The 22,474-nt window shown below is 45.3% G+C and overlaps 1 protein-coding gene across 3 annotated transcripts in view; it reads right to left on the reverse strand.

Annotated features, from left to right (window-relative positions):
- Positions 1-2,500: 2,500 nt before the first annotated feature.
- MB21D2 (Mab-21 domain containing 2) overlaps positions 2,501-22,474 on the reverse strand; it is an 82,938-nt gene continuing 62,964 nt past the window's right edge. For all 3 annotated transcript variants that reach the window (XM_053952325.1, XM_053952324.1, XM_053952323.1), the window contains one exon: positions 2,501-4,561. In XM_053952325.1, coding sequence (XP_053808300.1) covers positions 3,297-4,561 — 1,265 coding nt within the window. In that variant the 3' untranslated portion in view covers positions 2,501-3,296. The remainder of the gene's footprint in view (positions 4,562-22,474) is intronic.

Genomic DNA, 22,474 nt, shown 5'->3' on the forward strand with positions numbered 1-22,474 from the left:
TCCCCACCTTTCTAATGCCTCAAAACCAGACCCTTTTGGCTGGGACTCCCTCCCTTTTAACCCTGTAGTAACTCACAGACTCACAAAGGATTCATCTGACATGCCACCAACCCCTCACAAACTGTCTCAGTCTTTTTGCAACATCACTCAGGACAGGGAGAAGTCAGCAGAAAGGTGGCTAATGGGCAAAAGGAAAAGAAAAAAAGAAATCTTATCTGCCATAGCAGTGGGTGCAGAACTGAAGCTCCCAAGGAGACTCTGCCTCACAGCAGTGATTTGTCTCCTCTTGACATCAGCAGGGAAGATGCCTACATTGCTAGTTTAAAGCAAATTCCCTCTTATTTCAGTGTTTGTCAGATTGGCCAAGTCTCTAACCCCATGGGGCTGAGTGCTCTAAAATGCTTGTGTGAATGACTTTCAAGAACTCCCTAATAGGAAAAGCACCACGGTTTCCTCAAAACTTGCAGAGAGAAGTACAGGGTAAAAGGTCATTGGTATCTAAACCCACTGACTGCTTTGAAATCCCACACAGAGACTTCTGCACTTCACAAGTCTGTGCCAGTATATACTCAAAGGCAATAGGGGACAACGGAAAAGGAAGAAAATAGTCTTTTATATTCTCTAATACACAAAACATTTGTCACCTCTCGGCTGGCAGCTTGCTTCATTAAGTTAACTATAGTATGTGGAGAGGAGCAAATACTAGACAGACACAAATGTACTGCAGATTAGGATTCTGTCTCCTGGGAAGACAGATGATCCAGGTAGAGCATATAACATTCTCACAAACCTACCTGGAAAACTGCTTTTCAGTCCAGTAAAAAGTCACGCCTCCATTCCCCCACAAAAAAATCCCAAAAAAACCAACACACAGAATGCAGGAAGAACAAGGTGGATACTTTTCAAAATGTTTTTTTAATTAAAACCAAAAAAAGGAGCACACACCAGAGCTTGACATGGGCTAGTCAAACTGCTGGTCACCAGGAGGTTGAACTGGCATGAGGAAGGCTGTGTTTCTGCATATCTCAGGAGCACTGGCACAGACAATGGGTCTCCTGGGAAAGTACTCTGCTTGCCAGGCTACTGCTGCTTTGTGCTGAGCAGATTTCTCACGTGGTGATGGCAAACTTCATCCTGCAGCCCAGACTCTTCTTTCAACAAACAGAAGTCCCAGAGACTGGGGAAGAAACCATTTCAAAAAATCTGCATTTTTCACGCACTTCTGGAGAGGATTCCCTGTTGTTTCTCCTGCCTTGCCCAGGCAGGTTTCACAGGTTTATATGGAAACTCATCTTTGGCAATAGCCACACGGGTAGGACCAGCTCTGCTTCTGCTGAAGCCAATCCATGTCCTTTCCTGGACCAAACTGCAGCTGCACCGGGGCTCATGATCAAGAGCCAATTGTGCTTTAAGGTTAAATCCTCATCCACTCAATGAGGCCAGCAACTTCTGAGAGCTTCTTGTAAGTGTGTAGCAGTAAATTCAGGTAAATGTGAACATCTTGGCTATAGCAATGGGGTGAAGTTTTCCATTATGCCCAAGAGATGGAGGAGCTAAAATTTTAAGACATGACTTGGGCACTAGATCAGGTACTGAAACCTCCCTGCCATCTAATAAAGCAGTTGCCAAAGCTGTTGGTGTGCTGCTCCACCAGCCTGGTTTATTTACCACAAAGGCTGGGCTGAAAAAGTGACACATTTTTCATACACAATTTTTATCAGTTAGAATTTACTAGATATGCACCTCATTTGTCTGTCAAATATTTTAAAAATACTTCAACCTGCTCTAATAATCACATTTTAACACATGCATCAAGTTTGGATCAGAACAGCGTCTCTGGGATAATCAGTAAGCCCAAATTGCTGATTTAAGGCCTAAATATCAGTCACTGGCCAGCCAGCCACAATAAGTCACTCTATCCTTGAACTCTTGGAATTATTTTTGGCTCAGACTAACCCTTGTTACCATACATCTTAACCTACACACAGAAGAAAAGTGTATGTGTTTTTCAAGGCTACTGTTGCACCACAAGTTTACATACAAACACAACTTTTGCAAACATGAGACCAGAGGAAGATCTCCCACATCCCAGGGTGAGTCAGAAAGTTCTCAGGAGTCCAGGGAATGGTAACTGCCAGAAAGGATCAGGCCTAATACATGCATTAGAGAAGCAAGGTAGCTCCTTTGCTGGAGGTCTGGCTGATTCACTTTGCACATACCACTGCTTTAGCATTACATCCTTATCTAATGGTAAACCTGTTTCAACAACATGCAATACATATTAATGCAATATGCACTGCAACACACAATACGCATCCAAAGAAATATGCCAATGCAAAACTCTGACTGCTCACACATAGCCGGGCTAACAAGGAAGTCTTTTACAAAAGACAATCAAGAAATCACCTGAAACCATGAGACCGGAGGAGTCTCAAGCGATCAGCAATATAGAGACCTAACAACAGATGCTAATTCATGAAAGAAACACAAACAGTGGGACTGAGGTAATGGCAGAGATTTCATTAGTGCAATTACATTTAAAATGGTATGTTCTTTAATAGAATTTAAATAAGGCTTTGAATAATTACACACACTAAAACTAACATTCCATAACCTTATTCCGCATGGAAAAGCAGCAGAAACAACCCTCTGGACTGTACAAGGTCCAATTAATGAACAATTACATTCAAAAAGTAGATCAAAACAGAAACAACTCTTTCCCCAAAAAGCTGCATCATCATCTCTAAAGTTATCTTTCTCCCCTATATCAGAAATGTGAAGAACAGATGAACTGGGCTTCAGCCCAGTAGATTTGGCCTCGTCAGATTACCAGTGGTGCTTTCTAACCCAGCCTCTCCTCATTTCTTTAGGGTGATGGAAGCTCATGGAAAAAGAAGTGAATTTCTGAAGCAACAGAAGGTGAGTTGTCCTTTCTCCCAGCCCAACAATGTACATAAATTATGGAAGCTTGGATAAAACCCCTACATTACACTGTGGCTTGCGTTTACGATGCATGTCCTCCTTTAGAAACTACTCACAGACAATGGGGCAGGGTGGGTGAAAAAAAAAAAAAAAAGCAGCATAGGAAATAGTAATATACTGTTCCAAAATCTGCACTGTCCTGCAGAAACAGGATTTATAATTTGTTCAGATTGTTCTCAACAGATCCAATCTATGCTGGATATGTAGAAACCAAGAGACTAAGTCATCATGGAAAACCAAATTAAAAAACCTGCATACTGCAAGAGTTTTAAAAAACAAAACAAATAAAAATCCCAAGAAACACTGACGAAAGCTCAGAAAAATTTATCATCAATTCTGAAGTGGGGCCTTGTGACATCATCTGGATTAATGAAGACAGAGATGGACTTTCCAGGGTTCTCAGTCACTAGCTGTTGCAACTTTTTGGCTAACCGGTCGTCAGGCTGGTTGGGGTCCCCTCCGTCAGACTGTGGGGAGGGGATGCTGGTGGTGCTGCCCCGCCGCTGGAGCTCCAGGGTGAGCCTGTTGGCTGCCTTGACGTGCTCGATGGCAGTTCGGAGGTGCTCGGCAGGGTCGGAGCGCACCGAGGACAGCTTCCGTGCGTGGAGCATCACGGTGTCTTCGGAGAGGTGCTCCAGCATGTTGCACTGCGGGATGAAGTAGTTAGGGCACATCTTGTTGACCAAGCAGTGCTGGAGATCATCAATGAGACCCAGGAGGAAATGGGCTGCGTAATCCTCCTGGGCCAGGTAGCTGGCTGGCAGCCTGTCACAAGCCCACAGCATCATGCTCCGCAGGTGATATGGACTAATGGCTTTGGGGCGGGACAGCAGTTTGATGATGATGGCTTTGCAGGCCTGGTAGGCTTGCATGAGGCTGCTGGAGATGCACTTTTTCAGCTGCACTTCACTCCTGGCAAATGACAGCCTCCATTCATTGTCCTTCTTCCCCTTGTAGGAACATGCAGGCACTAAGTAAAACCCACTTATGACTTCCTCCTCCGTGATCTTCCCATCCCAGAAGTGGTTCTCCATCAGCCAGCTCTGTGCCACAGCTGGCCAGCCTTTGAAGGACACCACAGGGACAATGTCATACAGCATGCGGCTGCTGCCCACTCCCAAAATAATGGATATGATAGTCCCGTTCTTTTCTACCTTCTCCACCTTTGGCATCCCTCGTTGGGGCTTTTTCTGGATCTCAGAAAGCACAATGCTAATGGATTCATAGAACCAGTCTGCAACTTTTGTTGGGGAGAAGAAGTAATTGGTAGCTCCATTGATATGGTCCACGACTGTGCAGCAGTCCTTCCATTTGCTGATGGTTCCTTCGTCAAACAGGCGCAGGCTGAGCCAGGAGTGGCACAGGGCCGAGTGGCGCATGTCCAGCGTGACCGGCTGGTTGCGGTCGTGCAGCTTCAGCGCGGGCACCAGCAGGGTGAAGTCCATGTCATAGTCTGTGCCCCGGGCATAAACATTCAGCTCATCGAGGTCAATGTCCACCACACCTTCCCGCACGCCGCCTGACAGCAGCAGATACTCGTTGGCTACGGGCAGCTTCTGGTCAAGTTTCTGAACCATGCCTGAAAAAGACAGAGAGAGAAGTCCTTTCAAAAAAGGCAAACAGATCCAGGATCTAACCAGGATTAAAACCCATTCCATGCCCAGCAGGAAAAAAAGCAACCAGAGGTATCTATAACTTTTGGTGTGGCAAAAACATACATCAGGCTCAGCATTCGGACAACCTTTGGTCTCGCCTGACTCAGGGCAGGGCCTTCCCTGCATTCTAAACATCACATTTCAAGCAATGGAAAAAAGCAGCAGCCTCTGGTGAAACACAGCAAAGCTACTTCCAGAACTAAATGCAACTTTTTAAGCACCTACTAAACCAGTTTTTCACCATATTGACATTCATTTCCAGAGTATCCAAATGTTTCACCAACACTCCATAGAGAAAAGAGAATATTAATTGACTAGCTGTTCTTATTTTCTTTCTGGTGTAGAAAAAAGCTGGATCAGCATCAGGGAGTTGGTTTGTTCATGACTGAATGAATAGCTACAAATGTTAGTTCAAGCAGGTCTGATTTTACAATCTGCTTTACATCTACTGATGAACAAGGCAACATGAACAAAAGAAATGCATCCTTCTCTTATGGGCGAATGGAGCAGGTTAAATGATCAGGCAGTTAGAGAAGCCAGCTCTGAAATTGGCTCTTCAAGCTGAAATGAAATAAAATATCTGATCAGCTCCGCAGAACACAGACATGAAGACAGATTTTTACTTTCAGCACCAAAACCAGACACGACACTCACCCTGCAGTGCCTGTACCAGTTGTACAAAGCCAGCTTTTCACAGGGAATTCTATAAATACACCCCACGATACTGTGTCCATAGAACATGAACAGCAGACTGTGAAGAGACTCTACACAGAAGCTGAGATATTAGCACCTCATTCAGTGTTCAAATTAGGCTTAAAATTGAGCTCTGCACTTCAACTGCTCTGCAGTCTGCTCCTGCTTTCTGGGCTATTTCACTGCTGGTGTTCCTCTTGTGGTTAAATGCTTTTGGTTGCTTCCCAGCCTCAATTCAGCCACCACACCTCAGCCATGAGGGAACAAAGGCCAGTGGTTCTGAATGGAGATGCTGAAGCTGTTATAAGCACTGCAAAAGGGATAGATTTTATTCCTTACAAGTACAAATGCACTAGTTTCTGCTGGCATGCATTCCTGACTCTAGCTTCTGAAAGGCAATATGGTTTGTTTACATCAAGCATGGTCAAATGGACAACTTCCATTAAAAGGAAGCTAGTCTTAGAGAGACAGCAGGGGGAATAACTAGCCAGAGGCATAACAGAGTGAACCAGAAAGCTGCCAGTCACTCTGTCAGCCCAGAAACCACAGGCAGACACATCAGGAATGTGAAACACAAATGATCAGCACTACATCCTGTCATAGTCCCAGTGACTGCAGAGCCTTTCCTGAGGTAATGCATCCCTGTAGGATCACAGACACTGCCTGTACTGAGTGGGTCACCCTAGCAGAGAGCAGCAGCAGCACCCCAAGGCACCAAGGGCTGCACTAGGCTGAGTGGCACTGCAGTGCTTGCAGAGACACTCACCTGTCCTTTCCTGCATGCTAGGACAGCAACAAGGAAACACTACCTGCATGCACATAGGTAAACCATGACCAGAGCAAAACCTAAAGCTCTGTGGACACTGATTCTCTAGAAAAGCCAAGGAAGTGTGTGAAGCAGAATGCATCTTGGTGCAATATTCCGTGTACTTGAAACCTCTCATGTGAAACTCGTTGTTAAATACACTTCACCTGTTTCATTCCTTCCAAAAGCACTGGACCCAGTCCATTTTGCTGCACTGAGCTGGGATGATTTTCCTGCCAGGCAGGCAAGGACATAAACCCTTCCATTTCATGCAGCTCCAGGGGCTGCAATAGAAGGAAATAGCTCTAAAAGAGTGCTAAGAAACTCTTCCTGCTAAATCCTGAGCTAATCCCATTCTGCAATCTTGCCACATGCTGCCCTGTTCATCCTCAAAGGGTAATAACTAAGAAAAGCTTCTGTCAACCTCAAAAACATTTTCTGAGGCTTAGACACACAGTGAGCTATGTTACTCTGATCTGTGGAGCAGCGAAGTCTTGCACAGGCTTCTCTATCCCAGAGGCCAAATAAGTAGCAGGCTCTCTTTTCTGTACCCAGAAGGGGTTTTCTAATGGGTACCTAAATTGACATGACTTCTGCAGACACTACTGACACACTGCCTCTGAATCCTGTCCCTGAACCAGTGCAAGCAGCCTTAGTGCTTTACACCTCTGTTAGAAGTTCAATACCCATGAAGTAGAGTCTGGATCAATCACATCATAGGGACAGGGAGCAATTTTTTTTCCCCCAAAGATTAATGTACTACTGGCCCTCACTGTGGGGAAGCACAGCTATTCATGATATGGAGGGTTCTGATGGCCCATCCTGCCTCTACACTCAGCCAAAATTTCCCCTCAGGACAGTGGTCTGCAGCATCTGCCATGCAGATCTGTAGATGTTCCTGAGATAGGCAGACAAAATGTAATTATCCTACTGAAGAAAATGTTCAAACCTATAGGATTCAATAAGGGATGCATTTTTCTAAATATTTTTAAACTCAAAGGAAGAAAAATGCACTGCAGTGGGCCCTTTGCACCAGAACTTCTATCCCAGCGTCTTCAACTAAAAAAGAAAATCAGGATTTTTCTAAAGAGATTCCCCACTACAAAATCTGCTCTCTTGAGTTGCTCTCCTTGGCCTGAAGAGATCCTTTGTCCTTACATGGGAGCAATAGAGTTGATAGTCTAACCCCATTCAACCAGCAGCAAGTGGGACTCAAGCCCTGCCTTCTGTACACTGTCAATGAGTCACTTGATTTTCCCTCTCCAGAACTCTAGATCTACCAGCAGAAGAGAAATATTGAAAAATAGTAAGGAAACAGTTACAGGAAATTATCTAATATATCATCAATATCTCTCTACCTGGCTGGCTGCAGTTTAAATTCAAACCCTTGAGCTCTGCTTGGCACAGAATTTCCCCTTCAAGTCCTGAACCAGCAACATCTGCAGCTCTGCCACAGAACAAGAGAAGGAATTTTTGCTAAATGATCACAGCAGCATTGCTGATCCAACTGAAGTGGTGGAGCAGGGAGTTGAGATAAGGTCCCCTTGAGGAAATTATATTTAGAATATGCATAGAATGTTCTATAAATAGTTGAGCCGGCCAAATTCAGGATTACCCAAGGCTTTAGGGGTTTGCAATGTCTTCAAACTGACCCCCTTGCTCACAAATCTATTTAAAATGTGAAGGGATTTCAAGGAATCCCATCAGTCCACACTGTGTGCCACACACCACCCTGTCACAAAGCTTTCACCCCAACCTTCTACAGCCCATGAATGTACAACAGAAGTAGGCACTCCAGTTCAGCAAGCATGTAAGTGCAAATACAAAGAAAAATACCAAGACTGGCACTCAACCCAAGTACTTAATAACATCAGTGGGCAGTTTGAGCTCTGTTCTTTTCATCTCAGTCCCAGGACCTCCTGGGAGGAGGAGGCAATAGGGGTTACAGAAAAACTAATGAAATTTATAGAAGATCTGTGCAGTTGTCTGTAAAGACCAAACCACAATTTGTAGGGTCAATCACACAAAATGAAGGACCAGCTCTCATGGTATTAAACTAGGTTCACTGATACATAAGAAGCCTCTTGCTGCTACCAGGCAAAACACATAATGTGCATTAGTACCTTTTGTGACACTGAAAAGGTTGTTTGGCAAAGCTAAGTGAGAGACTGGTGTACCATTACCACTTCTTTCTAAAGGAGTTCTGTTTTTCTAGACATGTAACTAATTTAAGATCTTCCCAAGCTATTCAATTTGACATTCTAACAGGTGAGTATGCTTGCAAGCATGAGAAAGGCAAGGACTGTAAGAATCAGGAGCACCACCTGTAGGCCAGGCTTGCTAGTTGGTTTACTAAACCCGAATTCAGAGGAAAACAGGTGAGCAAGTGAGTTCTACCAACAGAATGTCATTCCTTTGTTGTTTCTTCAGTGTCAGGGAAAAAAGTATTTATTTCTACTTCAAGCACTAAGATACAAATAGAATAAAAACAGAGAAAAAAGATTTTTTCTTTATATAACACCTACATTTGGGACACATCCTTGAATGAACTGTGACTCTGATGCAGATGACACAGAGACTGTTCTTCCCATTAAAAACAAAAAAAAAAAAACACAGTGCAAAGATTACAGAATTTCAGATGAACAGATTTCATGACCATTGCAGTGTGTGCTGGGATCCACTACTATTTCATGACTAGCTTTGTGTAAGTAAGGAGGAACACACATATTTGTCTTTGCAGAAACTGATCACAAGAAAAATATTACATAAAAACTTATTTGTAACATATACATTTCCTAATTCTGGGTTCCTTCTTGAAGCCTTTCTTCCTGACACTTCAGATGTGCAACCATTGCCACCAAAAGGGAACATGGCAAAACAAGATGCTGTTCTGTTAGTCTAACTTGGTCTCATCAAACTGAATGGGGTGATGGTCCGGGCAGCCACTGAATTCAGGAGGCTTCTCCTGCATGGGAACTAGAGAGAGGTCAAAGGAGCAGTGGGGGGCTCAGAAAGGTTCCACAGAGGAGAATCAGCAGAACCTTGCACACAAAAGAAGCCTATCACAGGAATTCTTCTGAGAGCCAAGCCAGACCCAGGCACTAACTGGTGTATGCTCCCCTCGAGTTCCCTGGTAGCCTAGGGAGAAGATGTATAGAAGGGATCTTTCTTATATATGTGATCTGTTCTATAGGGAAAGCTAAGGACCACTCACATATCCTACTGTCTCCGTCTTTTCTACTACTGCTTAATCCTTCCACAGGACCCAGCATGCAAAGTCAAGGCTCTTGATTTTTCCTCACAGGTTCATCCTTTTTGATGCATAACCTTGAGAATGCCTTTTTTCTTCTTTATGAAATCATTACCATCCTGTAAATCCCAAGACCTAAGGAAGTCTGACCTCCTGGATGGTCAGACAATGGCTGCTCAAACGAAAGATTTCTGCAGAGGTCTCCCAGCTATGCCTGAGCAGTGTGTGTTGAATTTCAGAGGCTTCTTTAAGACAGGATGAGAGGCCACTCTGATGCATCTGGACTGCGCAGATTCTTCTGTTTCCCTTGGTAATTGCAATTCTATTTATGAGCAGCACAAGTTTTTGTTACGCAGGAGAACTGGAAGAGTCAGCTCTTCAGGGGAGTCTTTAGTTACAAAGCACATTTTGAGAGGACTGTTGGCGGAAGCAGGCAGGGGGTGGGAGAAGAGTGGGGAGACTGAACCATGTGATACCAGTTTAGTCAAATATGGGATGCAGGGGAAGGAAGCTGCTCCTTGCAGACTGATACACCAGTGTCCTACTGATTCTGCTCCTTTTAGAAATCTTGTGACATGGTGACAGAACACACTGCAGCGCGATAGCACCCCCTCGTAAAAGAAATCAGCTTCTTTCTCCAAAGTCTTCTTTAAAAACAATCTTAAAAGTACTGTCCCAGATTTTTTTCCATTTTTCATGTGTCCTGGTGGAAGCCACCCACCTCACTGAAATCCTGTTTGGCAATAGAAAGGGGTGTTTCATGGTGCAAGCAGGAAGAAAAAAAAAAAAAAAAAGCAAGAAAGAGCCCAGATTCAAAGGGTGAGCCTGTACAGTGAAGAGTGGTGCTGTCACAAACATCTAAACCCACTCTGGCACCAAAACCACCAGCAGTGTTTCTGTAGTGATCTGCTTGGCTAAACCAGTCAGGGCTCAGGGACCACAGCAGCAGGACCAGATTGCTCCCAGAGCTGGAACCAGCATTTTCAGAGGAGGCCCTGCACTGCTGTGCACCTCTACTCTGGGCAGGAAGAGTTTGAGAGTCAGTTCCAAACTCATGCTGGGTTTCCAGCATGCCAGTCTGCTTATTCAAGAGTCTTGTCTCCAGAGTCATATTAGCCAAACTAAGATAGGAGTGATGAAAGGTGAAAGCCTACATGGAATATGAAGTGCAAGTCAAAAAGGTGCTGTAGAGTCTGAAAAATGTGGGTAAAGAGGTCTGAGAGCAGCTGAGAAGCAGAACAGAAGGAACAGGCGACAGAGAGGATAGCTATAAGAACAACTTGCTGCTACACCCCAGTTAACACTGCACACTGTGTCCGTATTTTCAAATGTGCATAAGACATGAAATTCCCTTTGGAAATGGCACAAGATGCCATCTCTCTTGGAACTGCAATGCCAGAGACAAAATATGCCAGGGGACAGATTGTTTTAACAGTTCCACCCTCTGGGACTGAGAGTGCACATTTGGCAAGGGCTACACAGGGTCTAGAGATGGGCCATTTCTGCTCACACCCCTACAGAGCACTGCTAAATATTCGGCAAGACATTACCCTGGGGGAGACTCACCAGGATTCCTCTCTTGGATCTGATTACAAGGTAACAGTAGTGGGCACAAACCAGGTTGAGCATCTTGAGTACAAACACACAGCTTGCAGGAGGCTGTTTTGCCTTTGTTTTTCCTAGTTCCTTCCCTGTTACTGAGACCCTCACAAGAGCACAACAACCTCCGAGTGGTACATAGCATGTCCATCTACTGTAGCATCCTGGCTCAGGCAACTGCTGCTGAGGGCTTTCAGAAGAGCATTAAGAGCAAGTAAAGTACAGCATAATAATTTTCCCTCTGCAATCTCCAAGCATTCTCTGACTTTGCTATTTCCCAAACCAGAGGCAGTATTTGCAGCTTTGTCTTTAATAGCACTAACAGACTTACCTGCCTGGAACGTCTCTCATTGCTTTGTATATCAGTTATATTTTTGTTATAGTCAGTGCCTTGCAGCACCATGTTTCACAAAACACGTGTCAAAAGGACTTCCTTTTGCCAGCTTGCTAGGAAATGAAGAAAATCACCTAACCATGGCACCTTCCATAGATCACTGAAGATCTTACACAGCTTCATCAGTCATCTTTCTTCCACATTGAAAAGGACAACTTATTTAAACTTTGTTTAGCCAACTGTCCTGATCTGCAATTGTGTGGGCCCTGGTATTGCTACACTCAAGTGAAATGAGATGGCCAACACTTCATGACACATGAAAAGGTGACTGCTGGGTGAATGCCTTCACAGTCCTCAGGGAAATACCCCAGCAGCCTTGCTTGCTAAATTAGCCCCACTTCTCTGCAGGTTTGCTCAATGTAATGGAGTCCTCCTCCCCAGAATTTAGTTTCACCTTCAGGATGTTCCCCTTGTAAAAGCCAACACCAATCCCAACATGTCACAAGGGTTGTTGCTGACACTGCAAAAGGACTGTGGAAGTAGGACAGGGTAAGGTTTTGGAGACTGCACAGGGGAACAAAGTCCCCAGCCTCCCTCAGGCTCTCATCCCAATCTGAAGAGTCAGCTCCAGGTGCCTCTCACAGAAAACACGTGGCAGCTCTCCACTGATGAGCAAAGCCATTCCCTTCCAGACCTGGGAACACATTCTCCTCTCACTCCAGTCAGCCACAGGGGCACAAGTACATATCAGACAGAACTTGACTCCAAGGTTGCAAAAGCACTTTGGGCTCCTCTGGGATGGTTTTGTGTTCTCAATTACTGCCTGGTATCTTTTTCCCATCCTGAAAAGGCTAAGTTGCCACACCATTTTATGTTCTGGTGTCACTGGGCTACGCACAGAGGAATGCCACCACAACCTCACATCCTCTAAGTAACATAAGAGCCTCCACTGTAAATGCACTTTGAGCTTTTCTACCAAGACTCCTGCTTACAGCTATCCAACACACCAGAAATTCTCTCCCCAGCTGCTAAATTACCAGCTTGCTTTCTTTTCTTTTACTAGTTGCTTTCTACAAGGACAAGTCACAGCCAAGACAAATCACAGCATCATTCCTTATAAACTGGGTCTGAGCTAACACTGCTCATCCTCAGGGCCTGCCTTTTCTGTAATAACAGCTCTACCTTGCTGAAGAGCAGCAGGAGATTTGCCCTTGACTCAACAATTCTTCAACAAATCATCCAGAAAAGCTAAGCTTACATGTGGAGTACACGTGGTGACTAACAGCCATCAGGGAGTTGATGAATAACTACAACTGTAATTCATGTCCTTGATTTTTCCTTAAAACTTGGCTCCTGGGGTCAATGACATGATCAGAATGGCATCCCTTTCAATTGCTTTCATTCTCTTCATCTACCAATAATGAAATCTATTTAGGTTTATACAATGGGACAGGTCACAAAAAGAGGGAATGAAGGATGATTCCAGGAAACCAGCCAAGCACCAAAAGAGTGCTGGAAATCCTGAGTTCTCTGAGTACAGAAGGAAAGCATGTGTCTTCAGAAGCCTTTCTGAGGCATGTAGTGGAGAAAATTACATGAACTGAATCTTCTCTCCAGCTCTTACAATTCACTGTTCAGACCTGATCTGGCTCCTTTGACAAATCTGGTATCCAAACACTGGGAGAAAATAAGACAGATAGGCCAAATATGGCTGAGACAACCAATGCCAGAAGCACAATATAATTTTTCTCTGTCCTTGCACGTGGGCATGGATTGGACTAGCAAGATGAGGCAGGGAATGCAGATCCTTGTCAGAGAGTGCTGAAATCAAAAAGGCTTAAACAACACAGCTGTGTCTGAGACCATGAAGCTAAGAGCAGACTTTCCTGCAGTACTAACCAACTTCCCACCCACCACTGAGAACATGGCCAAAGCCATGTGGGGCTGGATCAAGTCACCCACAGGAGATGCTTTTGCCAAAGCCCCACGTGCAACATCAGCTGTACGTATGCTGGCTGGCTTTGACATTCATGCAAAATTCCTCTTCATCCACATCACAGAAGTTGATACAGGCCAAATTTGTTGTTAGCAGGAAACAGAGCAGCTCTCCTCAGGTGAATGGAAATGTCAAGAGCATTTCTCCTCGCTTTCCATGGGAGACAGGCAGAGGAAAACCTAAGCCCTCCAAGCTTACCTGTCCATATCCCATTGCTTCTATCATCCTGCTCCAGCTTCATCTTGCAGAGGTCATATTTGACAGCACACAAAAGCCAGCAGAAGTTTCTAACCAAAATCTCAGATTTTGCCAAGGGAAGCAGAAGAATCTGTGCAGTCCAGATGCATCAGAGTGGCCTCTCATCCTGTCTTAAAGAAGCCTTTTTTTTTTTTTTTTTTGCAGATGAGCACTGTCTTCTGTCAAAGACCACAGCAGGAAGCACTGTGTGGATTCGATCTCCATCAAGCACCAAGCCCACAGCCCCAGCAGCTGTCAAGGATCTCTTATCCCTGCAGCGCAGGCAGTGGCCAGGAAGCATGGAACCAAATAATTAGAGTAAAAGAGAAAGGGAATAGCAGTAGGGTAGAACCTGGACCACCTTATGTGAAGGTATGCAGTAAAATGCCACTGTCATTTTGGCACAGGACAGCAAAGGTGAAATGCAGCCACCTGAAGAAGGCAACAGTAAGAAGTCACATTGCCAGGTGGCCCTGAAAGATGCAGGTATTGCAACTGCCCTCCCTCCAGTGTAAGGTGTGGATTGGCTGGTGGGAAGCAGGAGCTCACTGGCCAATGCCCTGAAAGCATTTGGAGTGAGATGAAGGCTGTATTTTTGGAGCCATTCTCTGTTACCTGGAGCAGGGCTTGAAATGCCCTTTGCACAGAACTCCCATCCCGTTTTGCCCACTCTGCTCACTCAGGAGAAGTTCCAAGAGAACAACCACATCTGTTGCAAAGCCTTTTTGTGCTTACCTGGAATGAAATAAAGCCTCACACACATATTTATTTAAAGAAAGGCCTGGTGATCTCTTGGCTCATCAGGATGAAAGTTACATTGCAAGGTGAAGGAGGGAGGAGAAAGCAAAATTGTTGCTGATCAAATATAAAATTTGTGAAGTATGCTCCAGGAAGCTGTCCCTGCCAATAGCCTGGTCCCAAAGTAGTGTCTCATCTAAAAATCTAATGGAATACAGGCATGAGCAAGATTTGGGTCCAGAAACTGTCAGAAATGTATGCAAAAGACCTCACAAAGTAGGACCTCAAAGTCTTCTTGTAACAGAAAGCTGATGACAATCAAAGCTCATTCTTCAAATCTCATCTCTTGTCAGGGCTGCTTCACCTTCCTGACTCTGAAAGCCCAGGTGAGCAGAATCTCATTCACCAGTGCCCTCATGTTTCAGGAAGCAGGGTCCCCAGCTCAAATATACATGAAAAGACAGGCCATGAAATCACAACGTCTTCCTAGTTTCATTTTCCCCAGCCATTTTTGCAAGGTGGACAGAGGAAAGGCAACTACTGCTCAAAATCCAATAGAAATATAATTCAATAGAATAGAAAATTCGGTTAGCTCACTTAGCTTTCCCCTGAAAAAGTGAGAACTAGAAATGCTTTGTTTACACTCTATTTAACAGAGAATCTCATATAACTCTAGTAAAATGCCTTAAGGAAAAACTACAGTGTACTGGTAGAATTTGCCTACCTGCATTTCGAGTTTCTTTCAAAAATTAAAGTAGCTTCTTTATTGTCTTATACAGTGGTAATCTGGAATTTTAATCCTACAAATTTCCTTGTACATACAATCATGAAAAATGCTAAAAACCTTTGATCACAAATGATGATAAAGAAATCATGCTTAGAAGAGGCAGGTACATGAAGAATATAGATCCTTCAAATGGATTCAGTAATTAGAAATCTCACCTGTATTTTATAGATGCTGCTGTGAAAATACTTTGTAAAATTTCCGTGTGTATATTCAGCTCCTGCAAGGCTTGCTATCCCTTGCACGGAAACACTTCCCAGCACAACAGAGACAGATATTGTTTGAATACAGTCCTGCTACACAGAAAGTAATGAATAACACAGTGCTTGCTGGTTTCCCACTGACAGCTGGTCCCTACACTGTGATTAACAGACAAAGAAAGAAGATTACAGACCTCCTAGATTTGCTAACACAGTTTTCAGAATTAATTGCATGAGGTAGAAGCAGGAATATGAGGGTGTGAGCTGGTCCTGTAACAAGGGTGCTTGCCCCTGAAGTCAGACAGAGCTGAAGTACAGCTCATTTCCAGCAGAAATCAGAGCACAGTCCTACTTGTTTGTTCCTGGCTGCACTTTAGGAAGGGGCTGGCAGAGGCAGAGACAGAAAAATCCTGGTTTGTAGCTGAAGCCAACCATCACCAAAGCACAAATTGCACCCCGAGCTGTGCTGCTGCTCTGGCTGGTAGTGTCCTATCTGTGCCCAGGGAGACCTGCCGTGGATGATGGACTGGGCCAAGATCTGAGGCCCCTGAACTGTCCTATTCTTCTTGCTTCACAGACAACCCACAGGGAGAAGGAGTGTAAGAAGACATTTCAGATTTCCTTCCCGACTTGATGGGGTTTGGGGCACTTCCTAGTTAAGCTCAGGGATCAGCCAGCTCTTACCCACAGGCATAGCCCAGAGGAGGGCAAAAGTATGTCAGTTCCAAACAGTCTCTGGCATCCTCTGCCTATAGACAGGGCACCACTAGGAGGACCCTGCAAAATTTTTGTTGCTAAGACATAACACCCTGCCCCAAATTATATTCTGAGTATTCAAAAATTAAGTAAGAAATATTGCACAGAACTTTGTGTTTGAGGAAGAAGCAGCACTTTATCCCTTCCCAGAGAGATGGCTCATGAAATCCTAGTGCTGCTAAAACATCTCTGCTTTCCCAAGCTGAGGACATTCTACTTTGCTGCTGGTTCTATAGATCACCATATTGAGCTTTCAATCTGAAAGGAATGAGGGATTTGTCTTTACAAAAAAGAAAAAAAAAGTGTCTGCTGCTAAATAAAGCTAGATAATGAGAGATAAAAGAAACAATGGGAAGGATTCCACTAATTGATGAAAGGAGTGAGAGGGATTTGTCTTTACAAAATAAACTGTAGGTCTGCTGATAAATAAAGTCAGATACTGAGAGATGAAAGAAACAATGGGAAGAACCACAAATTCCATAGGAGTTCCACTGATTGACACAACGAAAAGAAAAGGAGGGTATATATTAGAAGGCAGCCTTAGTATTAGACACTCCGGGAATTCTGTACCTCTCAAGTACCTCAGCCAATGGGGAAGGAGAGAGGGACATGCGGCCGGGAAATGAAGATAAAAAGGAGGCTGCGTCCTCTAAAAATTAGTGAGACCCCAGGGGAATGTCCCATGGCCTCTCCCTTTATTCGACTAAAGTTACAGTACTACTCTGTCTCCTTTTCGGACATAAACCTCTGGTGTTTATGGATTAATCTTCCTGACAAATCTTACTTCAGACTTTACTGGCAGTTACCCAGCCGCCTTACCGAGAAGGCAGGAATCATTCCGCCTTGCTGCGGGCACGTTCCTTGTCCCGCCGCGCAGAAGGCGCCGCGGCAGCCCCGGCAGCCGCGGTGCGTGCGGCGCTCTCTCCCGGCAGCAGATGGCAGGAGCGCACCGGCGGCGCAGCGAGAGCCGCGCCCGGCCGGGACACAGCGGCGCCGCTCTCCCGCCGCCCCGCGACAAGGCACGGACACGCACACACACCAACAGCCCTCCCCGCCACCTGACAGGGCTTACCGTGCACAGCCAGCTCTGACACAATTACGGCTTTGAGACCGGCACCAGGCTACCAAACCGCACTCGCTCCATCCTTTTCACGGGGTGCACGTCAGGAGTCCTCTGGCGGCAATGTACGGGGGGGAGCGAGATGCGACTTTAAGAGGGGATAAGCCAGAAGATAGACACCAAACCTGTCTGCAAATCCTATTTAATGCCAGATTTCCAGCTTGTGACGACTGAAGGAAAAGGCCAGCATTTTGTCTAAGCCATCTGTACACAGCTCCTTTTGTGCCATTCTCTTTGAGCATTTATGCCACTTTGCACAGCAGCACAACTGAGCAGGCAGCGAGCACTACGGCTTCAAAGGAGAACAACTGCTGTTTATAGAAGCACTGTCAAGAATTTATTGCTGAAAAGAGAATGAATCATTGTAGGTAAATTTAGTTCAAAAATTAGATTTTCTATTTCTTCATCAAAAACCAAGTAAACTCTCAGCAAGCACAGAGCTGCCCAGGAGCAGTTCTTGTGTTCAGTGGAAGCAGGTACTTGAGTTTAAGGACAGAGCCCTCCAGAGAGTCAGATTAAAGGTGAAGTCAACATCTAACTAATCCGTTTCCCTTATTTATTTTCCTCCTCAGAACATAGTGAATACAAAAAAAAAAAGTAATCTAGCAGCATTCAAAATTAAATGCAAAGGGGATCATCTAGGAATGCACATACACCCATGTATTGAAGAGCAGGGCTGTGATTTTGGAACTGTTTCAGGGCAATAAATAGAGGGTCTATCTGGAAATGGGGGATGAGCAGAAAGCATTAAGGAAAAAAACAACAAAAACAGTGTTGTAAAGTCGTGTTTGCGTGTTTTAATCCAGTGTATAAAATTTCTGAACAAAATCAATTTAAAATGCACCTAAATAGCAGAGAGAAAGGAAGACAAAAGCAGCTTCTTAGTCAAAGGAACTGTATTTCTATTTTGTCAGTGTAACTTCCAGAGGTTTAAAATACAGACCCTCCTCTATGAGCAATCTGCTGCAGAAAAGGGAGGAGGTTACAGCATGACTCCACCTGTAGGACCAAGATTCATCAAACTGTCCATGTGTCAGCTGAGTTATGGGTCAGCAAAGGAACAAATACAGAGTGGGAAGTGGGTGTTTAATTTAATGTGTTTAATTAATTGAATGTGTGTGCTCTAACAGCTGTGAACATCTGGCAACACAGAACACATCTGGGATGAGGGAACATCAAAGGAACAAACCCAAGCACCCTTTGAGTTTACAGAAATAGCAAACTACCACCACAAGTGCTGTGCTGGCAACGCTGCCACTGAGAGAACTACAGCATCGTGCACAGGAAGAGCATCAGCTCTCAGGGGGGCTGGGTGTCTCCTACAGACACTTCTGAAGCTGCATTTAAATAGCTATTGTTACACCCACACTGTAGCTGTAGGCCAACAAAAACCTTAATGCAGGAGACAAACATGTATTTTTCTGCCCCAGAACACTCCCTAGCCTTTGACCACTGCTCAGACACTGTCATAGGAGACACTGCTGGGATACTCTCTTGCTGGCTCCACACATGCATATCCAGAAGCAGCCCACCAGCAACCCTATTTCAAGCCCTAGAATTTATTTCCAAGTATTGGACTGTGATGCAGGATGTCCTGTCATGTTCTTTCCCCCTTGCCCCCAACCCATATTCAGTCAGGAGTCTGAAAAAAAGGGAGGTGAGTGGTAATTCTAAATCTTCATCTCTATTTTCCCATTCCACTCCAGCTAAAAGGAAAGGGCCCAGCCCCAGCAGTCAGTGTGAGGGACAGGGCATTTGTTGCAAGGGGGCTGGGTGCAGGTCCAGTTTAACAATCATGGGAGGAAATTCTCTCCTGTGGGGAAGTCAGTAAGCAGGGATGACAAAAGGAACACATCTGGAAAACAGCAGAGGAAGCAGAAAAAGTGAATGAAGTGGCAAAGAGAGCCCTCCTAGGGCCATAAAAGTTGCAGATTCCATGAGGAATTCTTGTCAAATCCAATGGGATGTGGTCTGGTTTTAAAACAAAATGGTGGCAGTTCAGAAAACACACACAGGTTTTAAGCATTGAACAGCAACACTCACCAGAGCTCCTTAACTTTGGTGCTCACTCTGCCAAAGGTAGACGAGCTGGGCATGGAGCAGAGAGGGGCCAGAGACTGTAATTCAGAGTCATGCTTTTGAAAGCCCCAAGTATTTCATCTCAGAGGCCTGAGACCAGAGCTTGTGTAACAGAAGAAACAAATGTGGAAACAAGTGAAGCAAAGACTGGTTACAGCAGGGAGGAAATGCAGGAATTGGGCTTTGGGAGAGCCCACACTGCTAAAGAGCAATCGCTTGATTGCACGAAGGACGAATGCTGGGAGATGTCTGAGTCTCCTGCCTGCTTGAGATGCTCAGCACACAAACAGCCCTGGCTCAGTGAGCCCCAAGCCACAGCTGCATTCCCCACACCAGTGGATGAAGTGAGAGCAGCCTCTCTCACCTATTTCCTCTCCTGCTCAACTGAGCTGAGCTGAATTTGTGATCATCACGCAAGCCTTGTATCCATTGCAAGCTGAAGCACTTTTCCTGCTTTTCCCAACACATCAGCAAGGATCAGAGGCTACTCTGCCAACCCTTGTGTTCAAAACCTGGGACATGGACTTAGCCCATGGAAACATAGAAGGAACACAAGGTCCATTGCTTGGCCCCAAGCTACAAGCTGCCAGATTGCCTTCCTGACTTCCTTCCCCTGCTCAGAAACAAAGCTGGAATTCTCACAGCATCATCTACTGGCTCCAGAAGCTGAAGCTTTAATGACAGCATAAAATTTAACATCACACTTGATTAAAAAGAGAAACAAAAAATATGATTCTGAGTTGGCACCATTGCAAGGCGCCCAGGTGGCATTTTGCCCCCTGCACTGGAAGATGCAGGGCCAAGTCCATCCACTAGAGACTTGCACAAACACAGCTCGGGTGTAAACCCCCTTGGCCCCTGACTGCTCAGAGTAGAGTTGCTGTGTGATGGTGACAGCCAGCCTCTCTGCCCTGGCAGTGGCATGACATGCCAGCAGCCTCCAGGGTAACAGAAGAAGATATTTTTTACCTCTATTGTTTCAAATGTGTGTCTCCACACACCATCCCACTGTCTGCCCTTCAAGGTCACACACACACAACCACTGAGGCAAGGGCTGGGACAGAAAACCACACCACTGGCAGAATGGATGCTCTTCCTATTTTATGTCTCTTAAAAGCTGTTAACCCGAAGCAGAGAGAAAAGGAATCAATAAACGGAAGAGTTGCAATCTCTTTTGGGTATCTTAAGAGCATGGCTTTTGGCTATTTTCAGCAAATTAGTGTGGGGCTCTTATACACTTATTTCTGCTCTCTGTGAGGTGAAAGCAGGACTGCCGCCAGCTCTGTGACTCATACAAACACAGGGGAGGAAACATAAAACAAGCTGCCGGCTTGCTCTTTCCCAGGGCTTAATCACACCCTTTGTAACTATTTGATGTGCCTGCTCCAGCACATCCGAAGCTGCAGCATGAGAACAAGCAGGGCTGGGGCTGGGCTTCGACAGCTTTGGCACAGAATTGCTGCCAGAGCCCCATCTCAAACTCCCCACTGAACAGAGAGAGGAAAATGGAGACCTGCCTGCACTTTTGAGACAGTAGCTCTCAACAGTTCCTGCCATCTGGGCAGAAATAACTGTTATGTTTTGTTACAAACCATTTTTGGCTAGGACACACAAGAAGATCCATTCTCATCCATCACCTCCATCTACCAACCTAACAAATACCTACAGAGCTGTTCCTCCCTAAGTCTCCAAATCCTGAGCCATAGGTAAATATTTATACTGTATTCAAGTTCAGGTACTCAGCAAAGATGTGCTGGAGGTGCTTGAGAAATGCTCGATATTTGTTATTTGGCCATATTGCCAATTCTTGTCTTCTGTCTTTTTCTGAAAATCCAAGTTTCTGGAGTCCTAAGGCAGGGCAAAAATCTCAGCTTAAATTTATGAAAAGAAATTAGCAACTCCTATCCATCACAGCTGCAAATAACCAAAAATACCCTGAAGGAGATGAGTCTCACTTAAAAGTAGAAGAAAACAGAACAGAAATAAAAATACACCAAGAGCTTTTAATTTTAGAGTCCAACTCAGCTTCTCAAGTTTCACAAACCAGCTCACTCCTATTCCCTCTCAGCTTTCTTTTGGATGGCTCAACTCTCTCTACAAATTTATTGAGTAAGAAAATGGCAAAGTAAAACCCACTGGGTCTCATATAGGAAGGGAGATGGAGAGATGGCCCTGAGGAAAGGGACAAAAGGGTCCCATGTATTGTTCCCTGGGACAGTGATGTTCTGGAAAAAACACTCCAAAAAGGAATCTGCCTGCAGCCATAGGGATGGCAGGGGCAGGGGATATTCTTCCCTGGACAGCGAGCTTCCTCCTCTGGAGTGCAGTGCATCTTTTCCCAGCACTGGTCCCTGTCTTGTTGTGATCTTCTAAGTGCCCACTTTCACATCACGAAGTCTGCTGGATCTCTAACATCCCTTCAGAGTTCTTCCACGCAGGCAAACTCCCTCCAGACTCAAAGCAAAACAGCAGCAATGTACACTTGTACTGGAGGTGTTAGAAACACCAGAGTGAGCAGGGAAGAAAGGCTCTATTCCAGGGACCATTTCCAGCCAGGTCCTGCAGTGCAGCACAATTTGGGTGCCTCTGCCAGGGAAAGAGGTTTCCAGGAGCTGAGAGAGCCCTGACTTCCTCACCAGCTTTACTGCTGGGCTCCTTGCTTGCTTCCCTGCTCAGCATGAGTTAATTATTCCCACCAGAGCATAGTGCTTGCCCCACTGGGGCATCTGGAAGAAGCATTCACACAGGGTATTGCTGTGACTTAGTGCAAAGGGGGACAGAAAAGCAAGTGGAGTTCAGCAGTTCTTCTAAGGCAACACACACCAGCATATCCAAAAGCCGGCTCCTGCCTTCCCTTCCAGCTACTGTCACAGCTCTCACAACCCCACACCAGGCCAGGCCAGGCTCTGTCCAGGGCTCTGCACACCTCCAAGCTCCTCTACCTTCAGCTGATGTCCCAGAACATCCCCTGGGACACTGACCAAAGGAAGGGACAAGCCTGTCAGCACCCCACTTCACCCAGCTCTCAGGACTGCCAGAGCTCTGCTGATCCCCAGAGCCCAGCAGCAGCAAACCTCTGCAATGCCACGCTCTAACGCCGACAGCTGCAGCCTTCATCACTGCCTGAGGATTATCCTCCTCTGACCCCCCTCCAGCTCCTCTCTGTGATCTGCCCACCCCGTTCCACAGCCTGGCACAAGGCCAGGCTCCTCTGCCTCCAATCTCCATTACTCCATCTGTCCAAGT

Source organism: Vidua chalybeata, chromosome 10, assembly GCF_026979565.1.
Source record: "Vidua chalybeata isolate OUT-0048 chromosome 10, bVidCha1 merged haplotype, whole genome shotgun sequence".
Taxonomy (NCBI): domain Eukaryota; kingdom Metazoa; phylum Chordata; class Aves; order Passeriformes; family Viduidae; genus Vidua; species Vidua chalybeata.